Raw genomic sequence first — 16,565 nt, forward strand, 5'->3', positions numbered from 1 at the left:
ACTGTCCGTTGCTCGCCGCCAAATCGGTGCGCACCCTCGCACCAACTACTTTGAGGATCACTGATGGTAGTCAGGGTAGAGTGGAGCCCCAGAGGGCTTGAGGTCGCGCTTTCCAGCTTACTACCGAGGAGGCCAGGGCAGTGCCAGATGTTATGACTAGTATGTTTCTATCCCTCATCTTGTTGATTATGTTTATTTTATACTCATATGTTTGTACCTCTGTTAGGTATGTTCTTAGTGAACTCCTTGCCTGCTCTTGTATTGTTTAACTCGGGTGTGAGTCGGTCCTTTGTTTCTCGGTCTTTTAGTAGGGAGTTTGCTTTGCCCATATGGGTGTTAGAGTGTCCATTGCGAGTTTTATCACCAATGAACACGGGATTTCTGCTTCTTCGGTTTATCAGGGTTTCGTTCTGGAGATCTTCGGGGTATCCTTCCGATCGATTTGATTCCTATTCCCATGGGGGTTGTTTGCGTGGTAGTGGGTATGCATTGGCTGAGCCGTTTCAGTTCCATGATTGACTGCGAGGGTCAATGCTAGATAATTCGAACCCCAAGTGGGGGAGAACTGATTATTTATGGAGAGGGCACCAGGTTGGGTTCAAGGTTTTTTGCGGAAGCCACTACTCGGCAGTATATTCAACATAGGTGTGCAAGTTACTTTGCATATGTGGTGGACACGCAGGTTGGGGATCATGTGTCAGTTGCTGATGTTCCGGTTGTCAGGGAGTTCGCTGATGTATTCCCAAAGGAGTTGCCCGATGCCTCCTAAGAGGCATGTTGAGTTCAGGACTGACCTTGTGCCAGGTAAGACCCTTATTGCCAAGGCGTCGTACCGATTGGCACCGCCTGAGATGCAGCAGCTATCATCTCAGCTGCAGGAGCTGTTAGGCAAGCAGTTCATTCGTCCGAGTAGTTCTTCGTGGGGAGCACCGATTTTATTTGTCAAGAAGAAGGATGGTTCACACCGGATGTACATTGATTACCGGGAGTTGAACAAGTTAATGGTGAAGAACCGTTATCCCCTTCCGTGGATTGATGATCTCTTTGATTAGTTGCAGGAAGCATCTTGGTTCTCCAAGATTGATCTGAGGTTTGGGTACCATCAGGTCAGGGTGAGGGAGGAGGACATGGAGAAGACCACATTTCAGATTCGTTCTGGGCATTACGAGTTCATGGGGATGCCATTTGGGCTCACCAATGCGCCTGCGATATTTATGGATTTGATGAATTTGGATGCAAACCGATGCTTGATCTCTCGGTTATCGTGTTTATTAATGATATCTTGGTGTATCCCAAGACCAGAGAGCAGCATGAGGAGCACCTTGAGAGCTTCTGGGGGTTTTGAGGTGATAACAGGTTTATGCTAAGTTCTCAAAATGTGAGTTTTGGTTGCGAAAGATTCAGTTCCTTGGACATCTCATTAATCAGGATGGGATTTTGGTAGATCCGGCCAAAATTCGAGCGATGATGCAGTGGGAGGTTCCGAAATCTCCCTTGGATATCAGGAGTTTTTTGGGTTTGGCAGGCTAGTATCGAAGATTTATTCATGATTTCTCCAAGATTGCAGTACCCCTCACTCGTTTGAAGAGGAAGGGTTGGATTTGCGATGGATCCCGGAGCAACAGTCAGCATTTGAGACCCTTTGGCAAAGACTTTGTGAGGCCCTAGTTTTGACCATCCCGAAGGGAATTGATTATTTTATGGTTTTCTATGATGCATCCATCACCGGCTTAGGAGCAGCCCTCATGCAGAGAGGACGGGTGATAGCTTATGCTTTGCGGAAGCTAAAGCCGCATGAGATGAGATATCCCATGCATGATCTTGAGTTGGGGGTGATGGTTTTCGCCTTCAAGATTTGGAGACATTACCTTTATGGGGTCCATTGTACCATCTACATGGATCATGAGAGTTTGAGGCATATTAAACATCAGTCAAACCTGAACATGAGGCAATGCAGATGGTTGGACGTAGTCAAGGATTATGACTGCGAGATCCTTTACCATCCGGTTAAAGGGAATGTGGTGGTGGATGCCTTGAGCCGCAAGTCGACTAGATCTTCTATTCCAGTGACATGTATGAGGATATATGAGGATTCTCCACTTGTGAGTTTGATTAGGGAGACTCAAATTGAGGGTTTTCAATAGGAGAATTGGAAGATTTAGAGGATCGGGGGTGAGATTACCAGATTTGTTCTGGACAATCATGGTTTGTTGACCCGTTACGGTCAGGTATAGGTTCCTATGTCGGGTGGGGTCAGACAGATTGTGCTGGAGGAGGCTCATAAGTCTCGATTTTCTATCCATACGGGCGCTACAAAGATGTATCATGATCTGAGATTGGGTTATTGGTGGTCGTGCATAAAGAGAAAGATTGCTTAGTACGTTGAGAGGTGCTTGACCTATAGGATTTTCAAGGCCGAGCATCAGAGGCGGCATGGCAAGCTGCAACCTCTGGAGGTTCCCATGTGGATATGGGAGTAGATTTCGATGGACTTTATCACTAAGTTTCTAAAGATGGCAAAGGGTTGTGATGCTATATGGGTCATCGTGGTTCGATTGACCAAGAGTGCCCAATTTCTGGAAACTCGGGAGAGCTCGTCTGTCGAGAAGTTGGCCGATGTGTATATGGGGTTCCAGTCTCTATTGTTTCAGACCATGATTTTGGGTTCACCTCCTGGTTTTGGCAGAAGTTTCATGAGGAATTAGGCACGAGGCTACACTTCAGCACAACTTATCATCCACAAACCGATGGCCAGAGTGAGTAGACCATTTAGAATCTCGAGAATATGTTGCAAGCATGCGTTATTGATTTTGGTAGGAGCTGGGGCTCCTACCTACCACTTATAGAGTTCTCCTACAACAACAATTTTCACTTAAGTATTAGGGCTCCGCCTTTTGAGCTTTTGTATGGGCGGAGATGTCGCACCCCAGTCTGTTGGGGTGAGGTTGGACACATGATCATGGGTCAGACCGAAGTGGTTTTCCAGACTACAAAGATGATTCAGCAGATCAAGTAGAGATTTCAGGCTGCTTAGAGTCGGCAGAAGTCCTATGCCGACCGGCGCCAATCTGAGTTGGAGTTTCAGGTCGGTGACATGGTATTACTGAAGGTCTCACCTTGGAAAGGTGTGATTTGCTTCAGGAAGAAGATGAAGTTGGGCCCCCGATACGTTGGACCATTCCGAATTGTTTCCAGGGTTGGCATGGTTACTTATAGATTAGATCTTCCGTAGGAACTCAGTCAGATTCAAAGCACTTTCCACGATTCACAAATGGGAAAGTGCATATGCGACAAGGATACAGTGGTATAATTGGATGATATTCAGGTTAATGAGCGCATTAGCTAAGTTGAGAGGCTGGTAGCTACTCTGGAAAGGAAGGTAAAAGTTTTGCGTAGCAAGGAGGTACCTTTGGTAAATGTACGGTGGCAGAATCGGAAGGAATCTGAGTGGACCTAGGATCCGGAGGCTGAGATGTGGGAGCATTATTCAGATTTTTTCATTGCAATAGGCTTCAAGAACGATGTCTACTCCAAGTGAGGGAGATTTATAACATCTCGATTTCCAGGTATGACATTTATTCTTTATTAAGCAAGTTTCCCTTGGAACTCGACGAGTTGATGTCCTCAACTCGATGTATTGACGTGCTTTGGGCCGCGCATCTTTTTCGACCAACTCGTCAAGTTGGTGTGGAAAACTCGACAAGTTGGTGGCTGGGTGAGAAACCCTAAATTTTAGGGTTTGCACCCTATATAACCTCCTTAAGTCCTTGAGGCTGATCTTTTATCAGCCTCCAAACCCTATTATCGGCCTTGTTAACCCTAATCATCATTTCATCTCATATTGTGAGCTAGTATTGCAATTTGGAGCAAAAGAAGGAGAAGATTGAAAGAAGGAGGAAAGGATATAGCAAGTTAAGCTCTCGTCTTCAGTTTGGCACTCTTTTGGACCGTTGTAAGTAGTCATGAACCTATTTTTATCTATCTATATAGCTAGATCTTGAGTTTGGTCCCTTTTTCTCCTTATTCTTGGATCTTGCAATGGATGGACTTCATAAAGTTTGCAACTTTATGAATCTCCAGGTCAAAGTGACCTTATATTAGGTTAGATCTGGTCTTTAGCCAAGCTTTGATTCCATGCATGGAGTTAGGTCATATTTTCCCTTTTTCACCCATTTTGGGTTCAATACAAGCATTGGTCATGCATGTCTATAAAGCACCAACCTTTGGGACGTCTTTTAGGCTGGAATCTCTTTTGGAAAAGCTGGATTCAAGATCTCAAGGATTTTTTGCTTAATGGTTAAGCATTTGAGCTTTCAAGCCTTATGGAGAGTTTTTTTGAGCATTTGGAGTAGCCCCAAAGGATAAATCTGGAAACGTTATCCTTTTAGACACATTTAGAGTTTAGATCTGAGCCCTAGAGTCCTTGGAATCGAAGAATCAGCTGTATGTGTTAAACTGGGGAAAACTTGGCGAGTTGGCTAGGGTTTTCCCTGACTTTCTAAGTATGGTAGTGTAGGGTTATGAGCATTCTAACACTCCTAAGTGTACATGCAACCCTAAATACCTTGGATCTATGTTTTCTCTATTATACATGCAAATATGAATATTCGTAGGTATTACCCTATCTAGCATACAATCTCTTAGATACTTGAGCAATAAAAAGGATATAATACATACCTTGTTGATTTAGCTTGACTCCATGATGCTCGAGATCCTAGTGCCCCAAGTGTGACACCTCAAATGGTTCACACAACACCAAATGCACATGGAATGACTTGAGAGAAATGGAACACTTCATAAAATCGGCTAGCCCTTTCTATCACACATAGTGGCCGATTTTTCCCAAGAATATGATCTTTATATAGTGTCACAATTAGGGTAAACCCTAATTATCATGGCTTTCCATTTCCTTGGATCCATGGGTTCAAATACACCATGGAGCATCTTATGGAGTATCCTATGGGTTTTAGCCCAAGTTGATAATCCATGGAGTCTTAGCCCACTATAAAAGTATGGATGATTTACATAATCAACCAATATATTTAATTAGTCTTCTTTTGATCACTTAATTAATTCTAGATTAATTCTTGATCAATACTAAATAAATAATCTTATTAATATATTAGAACTTATAATATATTACCAAACTTTAAGTGTTATTTCTCTCATTTTAGTCAATCCAAATGCATGATGCCATGCAACCCAAATGGACCATGCCGAGTCGGGTCAAGTACATACCAAATATAGTTATGGACTTAGACACTAATCCAACATGTAGAACTCGACGAGTTCATAGGTGCACTCTACGAGTTGGGTCAACATGGACTGTTGACCTTGACTATTGACTATGACTTTGACCATGGTCGGCCAAGTTGGACTTTTGAGGGCATTTTGGGTATTTCGGGATTTGATAAGATTGTTCATGATGGTTTTAGGATTTGAGTCAGGAGCTGAGATTCGGATTCAGGCCTTATCAGTTCTACACTACTTGTGAGATAAGTTTCTCTCACTATACTTACGGGTCGAAGGCACCAAGGACGACCCTTTGGATTTTTATCCTAATTATCGTATGATTGAGTACCGTATTGATCTGTTAGATCTGAATCCTGGTAGATAGGATGATGTTATGCTTAATTATTTATATGATATGTGCTTGTCTGTTTATTGATTATATGTTTGTCAGTTATGTATATCTCGACATGTGTGTGGTTGGGGTGGAGGGGGTCCTGCTTTGTGGTGAAGGCCAATAGACCCAGGGCGGCCCGGATAGACTGAAGGCCTGCAAGGCAGACCAGTCATGCCAAAGGCCCAGAGAATGGTCCAGACATGCTGAAGGCTCGGTGTGGTGGTCCAAACATGTTGAAGGTTATGTATGCGTGTTGTTGTGTGATAGTTATGATTATGTATTGTGGTGATATTTTGGGGAAGACTCACTAAGCTTTGGGCTTGCAGTTTTTGGATTATCTTTCAGGTACCTCAGATGATCGCGGGAAGGCGAAGGCTTGATCGTGCACCTCCTGGTGTTTTGTGTTATGATTTCTGGGAAAACTCTTATCTGAAACTTATTTTGAAAACAAATTTTAATAAATGTTGATTTTATGGTTATTTAAAAAGTTTAAAATTTTCAAGAAACTTTCGAATGTTTCAACAACCTTGTTACTGATTTCTTGCTATCAATATACAACACAAGTTACATTTATTTTTGTTGAAATTTTGGAAATCTCATTCTTAAACATAAAAATGATATATTTGTCCAATCTAACTTTTAAATATCACATTTACTGTTAATAAACTTTTAAAATATAATATTTGCTCAAATCCTTATCTTTACCATTTTAAACATTTTCTGACAAATTTAAATTATTGTATTTATCAATTGACTATTATATCTCTATAATAAATATAAAATTAAAAGATTATATACGTTAGGACCCTTATGTGATTTGATAAGTCAATTGATGTTTTTCAGCGATTGAATCAGTACCACTGTTGGTCATCAAGGGTTACATCCCCTGATGACATGCATAAGCTTCATGAAGATTTGTATGAAGTCCAAGACCTAAAGATTGAGGATATGATCCTTATATTTCAAGGATTGCTAAGAGATTGCCATAACAAAAGACTCCCACTTTATAGGGGATTGCATTTCCATGTTTATCTATCATATATGTTAGATTAGATCTTTTGGTCTTTTCTTATATATATATATATATATATATATATATATATATATATATATATATATATATATATATATATATATATATATATATATATATATATATATATATATATATATATATATATAACCCTATTGTGTAAAGGGTTATCGATCAAGAGTATGTACATAATCAGAGTCCATTCGCTGATTGCCTCTTGACTATTGAAACCTCTTAATCGATAATATTTTGGTTTTGATACCTACTTGTCATTGTTCATATTATTATTATTGCTTGTTGAATCTTTTAGTTTATTTTGGGACCAATAACTGATATCAGAGCGATGTTTACATCTTCTAAACGATCTTCCCAAAGGATTCAACAAGTTCATCCTTGTTGTGGGTAGAATTTTCAGTTGACTATTTATATATCTTAAACTTGTATTAACATCTCGGGAAAGCCCAAGATCTTGGATTTAATCAATATCTTGGACTGCCATTTTGTTTCTTGTGATATATTGTGCATGAAATTGGAACTTGGCAATAAAGGAATAGAATAATTTGAAACTCAAGTGGTCAATGCCTCATAAACGTTGAAGACCATCGTAAAATCTGAGTCAAGCATGGAAAAAGGAAGATCCCAAGATTCTTGGAATTTTAGTTATTACTGTTATGTATATAAAGACTAGCTGATAAACATTCACATTCACATGCACACACACACACACACAAATTGCCACTTTCTCTATGATTTTCTCAACATTTGAGAACATTTACATCATTTCTAAGACTAATTGACACTTATAATTTTATTTCTATTTAATATAAGTTCTAAGCCGGGTGATTTTATCACCTCACGAGGTTTTATGTTGGAGATCCAAATGGATTAAGGGATTTCCTCACAACTATCTGTGTTCTTGCATTCATTTTGATTTACTTCTTATTGTATAATCTACATCCATTTATTTCATTGTTTTCTTCATTGTTAACATGTTTTCATTATCAAATTATCAATATACTTTGTGTTATCTTGATACCTTTTTAGTATCTTAACTGTTATTATACAAATTTACTTGTTAAATCACTTTAACACTCTTTTTTCCCAGCTACATTTAATTTTGTTACGAAGTAACATACTTTTATTGAGCAGTTTTATAAACTTAACTGTTCTATACACACGATCTTCGACACATTTCAAGATCTTAAGCACCTTACTTTCACCTGCATTATTTCAAACATCACACCATACTTACTAATTTGGTTACGAAATTAGTTTGTTAATTTTTGACCAAAACAATTTGGCGCCATCCATGGGAGAAGTAGTGGTATCACACTTTTTTCTTTATAGTTACTTAATTTTTTTTTTTCATATTTTCAATCATTTATACATTTTTGAACCGCAGATTTCTTTTGTACAAAAATCCACTTCTAGGACTATTCCATTCATTTCCGTTGGTCAGAGCCTACCCCCACCTCCTGTTGCCACATATGTGAGAACATAGGGATATCCTAAGATACCTAAGGACAAGGTTTTAGAACTCAAACCTTGAGATCAACACACCAGTATAGGCAAATAATATATGCCAGTCAAGTCTGGATAAACCAGTCAAGCCTTGAAGATATTGATCAACAAAGTATTCAAGATAATAAAGAGTATTAAAAGTATGAACGAAAATAAGAACAAAGAGAATGAGAAAAATAATTGACTGAATGATTCTTGATTGATACTTCAAAAGTGTGAAAAGGCTATGGAATTACATGGGTTGATGGTCCTATTTTATACTATCCTTGGACCAATCACAAAATGAGACAATTGTACTAAAAGTTAACTATAGATCAACCACATTATGTATAGTTGTGGTTGACATTGTCTCCTACATGCGTTACATTTGATAACACGAAATACAAGCTGACAAAACAATAATAATATCGGATCACCCGGTCTTCAGTTAAGCTCAGAATCTCTAACAGATCGGAAGTCTACTACTTCGGATTTACAATCATCTAAAACTCTTGATAACTCGAATTGTCTAAGGATAACTTGTCTTGAACTAACAATCTCCCCTAAGTGACATTGGCAATCGACAAGCTTTTTTACATCTTCTTACCAAATGCAAACAGATATACCTTCTGCAACCAACTTCTAACTTCAATCCATCATGTGAGTTACTAGATCACTTCTTTCTGCAACCAACTTCTAACCTCACAAAGAAGGAATGTGATATCCCTAGAAGGACCGTTCCAAACTCATCATTAGTTCAATGAGAAGTGCAGCCCATGAAATATCAGTTATGGTCTCAAACAATGAGATCATACCCATGCTGACCAAATCGACATATCACTAAGCAAAGTGAAACCAACAAGATGTTGTTCGAAAGGATGGAGACACTAAGCTTGAATATGAGAATGCCTATGGAAACTACACCAACCCCATCTTTAATCTTACAACCTAGGATCCTTAACATCGAAACTGGTGCATCTTCAGAACGCCATGCTAGAGACACCATATCAAGATAGGTGCCTATCTTCACAGATGGTGTGACTCCTACCACATAAGGTCCTGCCTCTTAAGATCTTGGAGGTATATTTAACATCCGACTTAATATCCAAGCTCCTGGGATAAGTCCGATTATGACGAGGGAACTCATGCAGTTAAGAGACATGATCTCGTGTATACGACTAAATATATGGTGACAAGAATGAGGGATATGGGGGAGGAAGACGAAGAACATGAATATTTTGAAGACGGAGATGATGAAAATGAGTTGTTTTATTTAGACTATTAATTTCTTTTAGTTGTTTTTAATTTCATTTTTATTGGATTATTTTTTTTAGACAACACCACCACCACCCTAGTTTCTTTTAAAAAAAAATCTCACTCATCCCACCCCTTTCGGATTAGGTGATGGTGGTGGTGTTGTCCAAAATATATTATCTTCCAAATAGTTAATAAATTAGGAGATATGGGGTGGTGTGATTTTTTTGGGAGTTTTTTTATTTAAAGTAATAAAGAGAACAGTTAAAAGAAATTAAAAAATATTAATCCAATAAAATAATATTTATTAATATATAAATATTATATATTAAAAACAATTACTATTAATAAATTATAATCTAATACAAAGAATTAATCTAATAAAAAAGAAATTAAAAGAGAATAATAATCCAATAATCTAATTTTTTTAATATATAAATATTATATATTGAAAATAATATTTATTAATATATAATAATACAATAAAAAAGCAATCAAATATTAAAAAGAATTAATTAAAAGAACTAATGTATAATAATTGAATAAATTTAAAAAGAAGAGATGCAGGAATGGTCTTTCTAGTTTAATTGTAGAAATAGTCTTTGTGGTAAAGTTTTAAAAATATCAACAACCAAATTGTTAAAATTAACACTTTTGAAATGAAAATGCATAAGGTACCCAAAATTGGACTGTTTTGCACAACCAAATATTTTTGGACCAAAATCACATAATTTTGACAACCATATGGATCATTTTTGCAATTTTGTCTACGAAAAAATAAAATTATTTAGACAATAAATGAAGAAACATAGACATATATAAACATATTATGTAAACAAAAAACAATTAAAACTCTACAACCTCTTAAACTGAATAAAAGAACAAACACTAAAATATAAGTGAATGATGTAAACATAAAATACATAAGAACAACATTAAATAATTATATTGGACAACTGATAGTAAAAGAACAAACACTAAAATATAAGTGAATGATGTAAACAAAAATACATAAAAACAACATTAAATAATTATATTGGACAATTGATAGTTATCTGTGTTATTATTTTAATTTGTTTATTCGAAAAAATCTTAAAAAATCATTATATAATGTAAAGGAACAAAACGTTAAAAAAAAAAACATCAAATAATATATTTTAAATAAAACGTCAAAAATATTAAAATATCAATGTCAAAAATATTAAGATATTTTTAAACCATAAAAACAAAGATAAATAAATAAATCTAAGAATAAATAATAATATGATTTTATATAATTTAAATAATGTATTTAAAAAAATTAAAATAATTTTATAAATAATCTATATTAAATTTATTAAAATAAATATCACATTATATATATATATATATAATGTGATATATATATATATATATATATATATATATATATATATATATATATATATATATATATATATATATATAGTTAAAGGAAAAAGAAAAATAAAATAACGGGTAATTTGTTATTTTTAAATGGATCGAAGACTTGTAGTGAATATTTAAAAATTATAAGGATGTAAACTATCAATTTTAAACTTAAGGATCAAAATTACAAATTCAACCAAACCATAAGGACTATTTCTGTCATTTACTCCTTATTTTAACTAGTTCCTAAAAATATAATTTTGGTATTCACTTTATCAGGGCAGGCAGTGGAATTAAATATTATCAAAAGTCTAAATGAATTAAAAAAAATAAAAAAAAAAAAAAAAAAAAAAAAAACTTATCATTATTATTATTACAAGTTTTTTTAGAAACAAAAATATATAATAAAAAAAATTTGACCCTATTTTGCTCACCCTTCCATACTCTTAATATACATTAGATGCTTCATTTAACTAGTTAATAATATTTTTTTGATAGAGAGAAAATGATGTTCGTGGCCCTAGCTTTGTGGAAATATATGAAAACAAAAATAAGATAGGCTATTTATAGGCGATCTATTTTTAAACTTTACTAAAATCTACGCAAAGTATAAAGGATATAGTTTTTTTTTTTTTTTTCTTCCTGCAAAACAACAGATTTTATAAAAGACCACGGCCTAAAAGAGGAAAGGCCGGGCAAAGAAAAAAATACAAACTCCAAATGTTACAGGGGAACAAATCCAAAACTTTCATTTACAATTACAAAAATTAACCGAAGAGCATTATCCGTAAGCTTTGGAGAAGACGTATATGATTTGTTGAACCCCACACCATTCCTTGTTTTCCACGTGCACCACAGGAATCCGTAACAAATCGTAAGAATATTTTTTCTTTTTTTGGACAATTTCCCCAAATAACGACGAAATTCAAAAACTCGGAAACCGGAGATAACCTTTAACAATGAATGTTACACCAATTAAAGATCCAAACGATAGCCTCTGACGTAATGGGACAATCCAAAAGAATATATCACGTCATCCACGCCAATCGAGCACATTTGACAAGAAGAAGAGCTATTGTTTACCCCCTCTCCTTGACAAAGAATATATTTTATTTTAAATACCATAAAAGCTTAAAACCCTTAGTTGCAGTAGCTTTTTTTTCTCTTTCATGTTTGGCCACGAAAGTTTAAGTTTTCATTATTTTGACACTGAGGTTTTGCTTTCCCTTCTACTGCACCAACTTCATATGTTTTGTCGTCCTTATCTTTTGCTTCTTACCACCTTACCGCCTTTTTGACCAATGGTATTTGTTGTCGTCTTTTAATTTCTTTTTATGTTTTGTCCTTATTCCATTTCCCACCGCCCCTCTTCACCAATGGAGTGGTCTACCGCCATCAGTTTTTATATATTTCTCCAAACTTCGTTGCCTTCTTATTTTCCGTTTCCCACCCCTTCACAAATTGAGAGAGAGAGAGAGAGAGAGAGAAAGAGAGAGAGAGAGAGAGAGAGAGAGAGAGAGTCACGAACGTCGATATATGGAGAAGAAAGCCGCAAACCATCGTCGTTGCATCCGTCGGCGCCGCTCGATCTGGATTTATATATCACCAGACGCGGCGACCTATGCTCCTCCATCCCGCCCCTGTTTGTCTATCTCGATTTCAATCTGTATCGGTTTCTATCTATATACTTTGCAGTTTCCTAAATTTTTCCTTCGATTTTCAAGGTAAACGGAAATGAAAAAGGGGAGGCCGCCCTAATTTGCGTCAGCTTTATGAGTAACTATGTGGATTAAGTCACTTTCTACAGCTTCACTAAATTATAGGACAACTTTCAGGTTCGTTGTATGAAATTATAAATTAGCAACTAATTGGTTTTGATCTTGGAACAGGGAGACCATGAACGTAGGGTTATTCAATTTTTGTTACTTTACATACTATTTGTTTCACAGGTGGTTGTCCTTTTGTATATGACAAGCACTTCTATACTTATTATTGCAGATAGATCAATAAAAGGGTGACTTTAATGGCAGCTCTAATTATGTAATCAAGGTGTATCTATAATTCTAAATGGCTTTTCATTTCTTTTGTTCTTGCTGATTTGTAGCATTATCTGTTATGTTTGAAGGTGGAACTATTAGCATATAAGAATCCTATTGTTGCCAACTTGAATGACATGTAAGATCCTTATGCAATTGTCACTTGTGGTACAAAAAAGAACTTTAGGTAAAATTTATAGCAAGATTTGGTCAATTTCAATTAAGAATCTCACTGGTTGCTTCTGTTTTATAGAAATGGTCATTTTTACTGATGTTAATCTGCAACTAAATGGTTCATGGTTCAAGAAACTCAACAACAGGACACTTCGCAAGAGCTTGTAGGTAAAGAACTTCATGGGACAAAATGGAAATTCCGACATATCTACCGAGGTACTAATCAAAATTATATTTTTTTTCCCTTTGGAACCGTTTCTTAATTTGCAATAATTATCGAAATTATTACTGAATTCGAGCAGGGCAACCTCGGAGGCATTTGCTGACGCATGGTTGGAGTACCTTCGTGAACAAGAAGTGTCTTGTGTGTGGAGATGCGGTTCTTTTTCTCAAGTGAGGTCATTTTGGTCATTTTGTATGAAAAACGTGAGGTCACTTTAGTCATTTTTCAACTGGTGTTTTAGGGGTGATGATGGAGTATTAAGGTTGGGGGCTCGAAGTGCAACACAACCAAAGGTGGCTTCGAGATTAGCAATGTTTTGTAGTTTACAGATGAATGACTTTGCAAATGTGACACCGATTACTTTACTCCAGTTGTCGTCATGCTGATATGAACACCACACGAAGTCATTTCGTTTATGGACATATCTATTTCCCACCACAAATTTATTTCATTTTCAAGCTTCAGACAATCTACTAAATGTCATATTTGTTTGTACTAATAGGTTGCTGCTGTTGGGTATGACAGACAATGGGTAGCTGATCATGCCCAAAATCTTGCCACCAAAATCAAAAACAATCTGACTTGACATGTTTTGGCACTACTATTGTGTCTGAATGTCATCTACTCATCTGTCAATGTTCTTTCTTCTTATTAAATGAACTAAATATGATAGCTGGTTACAGGTAAGACTGATATTGTTGGAACAACCTACTACAGATCAGATCAAGAACATACCATCAAAACAGTTGGGCTACAGAGATGGAGAATAATTTCTCTTATTTCACTTTTTTAAAACAATTACAACTAAAGATATTTAAAGCTGAACAGAATAACAAAATAAAGCTAATAACAAGCTAGTCATGTGCACCTATCTATGTGGCCACTTAGCCACGTTATTCACCTACAAATCAGGTCAGACTATTGACCAAATCAGAATTAGTTTCCCACATTCTTCCCCCTTAATTCGGAGTTGTGTCTTCAATCATTTCAACTCCTAAGAGTTTCCTCATCTCAATGAACTTGATTCGAGGTAGAGCTTTGGTTAAGGGATCCGCTCTTTGTTCAACACCACTGATGTGGTTCATTTCAACTTGCTTCCTTTCAATACACCCAGGGATAAAGTGATACTTTGTATCAATATGTTTTCTTCTTCCGTGGAAAACCGGGCTTTGCATGAGAGCTATAGTTGACTTATTGTCCACATACAACTTGACAGCTCCAATCTTCCATCCAGTCAAATCTCTCAACAAAATTCTTAGCCATAGTGCTTGGCACGCCGCCGATGTTGATGCCATAAACTCCACCTCATAGGAAGACAATGCAACATTTTGTTGTTTTTGGGATGACCATGTGATTGGGTTATCTGATAGGTAGAACACAGTCCCAGGTGTTCCCTTTCGATCATCTAAATCCATTCCATGACTGCTATCACTGAACCCAATCAACTCTTCATCTCCTCCCTTCTGGTACACCAACCCATAGTTGGTTGTACCCTTTATGTATCTCAGGATGTGTTTGACAACTTTAAGATGACTTTCTTTAGGCAACTCCATATACCTGCTAACTACTCCAACATAATACCCCAAATCAGGTCTAGTATGGATTAGATAGCAAAGGCTACCAATGAGTCGCCTATAATTTGAAGCATTCACAGGCACACCACCTTCATATTTAGTCAAAGCTAGTCTTGGTTCCATCGGGTACTTTGAGGGGTTGCATTCCTCCATCCCATCTGCTTGTAACACCTTCTTTGCATATCCGGATTGGCTTATTGTGATGTTGCTTCTATTTTGTTGAACTTTTATCCCAAGATAATAGGATAGCTTGCCCAAATCGCTCATATCAAATTCCTTCAGCATCTGCTTCTTAAAAACATCAACTTGTTGCTCACTTGTGCCTATCATGATCAGGTCATCCACATAAACTCCGACTATTAACACCTTTTTTGGTCTTCGTAGTTTGTAGACTGCATACTCTTGAGGACATCTCTAAAAACCTAGTCCCTTAAGAGTTTTGTCAAGCCTCATGTTCCAGGCTCTTGGAGCCTGTCGCAATCCATACAAGGCTTTGTTTAGGCGATACACCAAGTGTTCTTTACCTGCAACCACAAAACCATCAGGTTGCCTTACGTACACTTCTTCCTATAAGACCCCGTTCAAGAATGCATATTTTACGTCTAGGTGGTGAACCTTCCACCCCTCCTTGGCTGCTAAAGCCAACAACATCCAGATAGTTTCCAAACGTGCCACCGGAGCGAAAACTTCATCGAAATCAACTCCCTTTCTTTGCACATAACCTTTCGCGACTATTCTGGCTTTGTGCTTGGTAACATTACCTTCTGCATCCTTTTTCAACTTGAACACCCACTTTAACCCAATGGGTTTATGGCCTTTGGGTAGACAAGTCAGTTTCCACGTATCATTCTTCTCAATCGGTTCTAGTTCCTTCTTCATGGCAATTCTCCATTCATGATCACTTGAAGCTTCAAGATAGGTTGTAGGTTCCTCTCCTGTAAACATTAATTCATCTTGATCTTCTTCTAATGGCTGTGTTTCTGATGGGTTTTGAGCATACTAACACTTCCTAAGTGTACATGCAACCCTAATAACCTTGGATCTATGTTTGTCTAATTTGTCATGCAAAGTTGAATTCCAAGGTTATATTCCTATCTAGCATATATGGGGAACAATTTTAACATAAAGTATAGATAGAATAACTTACCTTGTTGTTGCTTGTGTTCCTTGAAACCTTGTGAGCCTAGCACCTCAAGTGGTGATGCCTCAAATGCTTCACACAACACCAAATGCTCTTGGAAGAACTTATGAGAGAATACACACTCTTCAAAATCGGCCAAGCCCTCTATTTCTTTGTGTCAACCGATTTTGGTGGAGATTATCTTTCTTATATAGTGTTGACACATCTAGGGTTAAACCCTAATGTGTCATGACTCTTCATTTCCATGACCCATGGGTTTGTAACTCCCATGGAGCATCCATGGAGCATCCTATGGGTGGAACCCAACTTGATGATCCATGGAGCCTTTTAGCCCACTATACAAGATATGGATGATTTACTTAATCAACCCATATATTTAATTAGTTATCTTTTGATCACTTAATTAATTCTAAATTAATTCTTGATCAAACTAATCAAATAATATTATTAATATATTAGAACTTATAATATATTAATAATCTCCAAGCGTTATTTCTCTCATTTAGTTTATCCAATTGCATGGTGCCATGCAACCCAAATGGACCATGCCGGGTCGGGTCAAGTACATACCAGAAATAGTTATGGACTTAGACACCTTATCCAACAGTCTCCCACTTG

The 16,565-nt window shown here is 36.6% G+C and overlaps 1 protein-coding gene across 15 annotated transcripts; it reads left to right on the forward strand.

Moving 5' to 3' along the window:
- Window positions 1–12,143: 12,143 nt before the first annotated feature.
- On the forward strand, window positions 12,144–13,731 carry LOC111881612 (auxin response factor 3-like). 15 transcript variants are annotated; one of them, XR_006190810.2, is made up of 6 exons: window positions 12,152–12,634; window positions 12,798–12,848; window positions 12,925–12,974; window positions 13,089–13,225; window positions 13,312–13,402; window positions 13,474–13,731. XR_006190810.2 is itself a non-coding variant. In XM_042901315.2 (6 exons), the coding sequence occupies exons 3-6, from the start codon at window positions 12,968–12,970 to the stop codon at window positions 13,616–13,618; spliced, it is 375 nt and encodes a 124-aa protein (XP_042757249.1). In that variant the 5' UTR covers window positions 12,154–12,634; window positions 12,749–12,848; window positions 12,925–12,967; the 3' UTR covers window positions 13,619–13,731. The 15 variants fall into 15 exon arrangements, 8 of the variants coding, with proteins under 8 accessions (XP_042757249.1, XP_042757248.1, XP_042757246.1 ...); XM_042901315.2 differs by having other exon boundaries at window positions 12,154–12,634; window positions 12,749–12,848; window positions 12,925–13,022; window positions 13,142–13,225; XM_042901314.2 differs by having other exon boundaries at window positions 12,154–12,634; window positions 12,925–13,022; window positions 13,142–13,225.
- The last annotated feature ends 2,834 nt before the right edge of the window (window positions 13,732–16,565 follow it).

Source organism: Lactuca sativa, chromosome 4, assembly GCF_002870075.4.
Source record: "Lactuca sativa cultivar Salinas chromosome 4, Lsat_Salinas_v11, whole genome shotgun sequence".
Classification (NCBI taxonomy): Eukaryota; Viridiplantae; Streptophyta; class Magnoliopsida; order Asterales; family Asteraceae; genus Lactuca; species Lactuca sativa.

Coding starts and splice junctions, on each gene's coding strand:
- LOC111881612 (XM_042901312.2), top strand. CDS start 12,968: ATGACATGTAAGATCCTTATGCAATTGTCACTTGTGGTACAAAAAAGA. Junction 13,023..13,141: donor GGTACAAAAAAGAACTTTAG/GTAAAATTTATA, acceptor TCATGGTTCAAG/AAACTCAACAACAGGACACT. Junction 13,226..13,311: donor ATTCCGACATATCTACCGAG/GTACTAATCAAA, acceptor GAATTCGAGCAG/GGCAACCTCGGAGGCATTTG.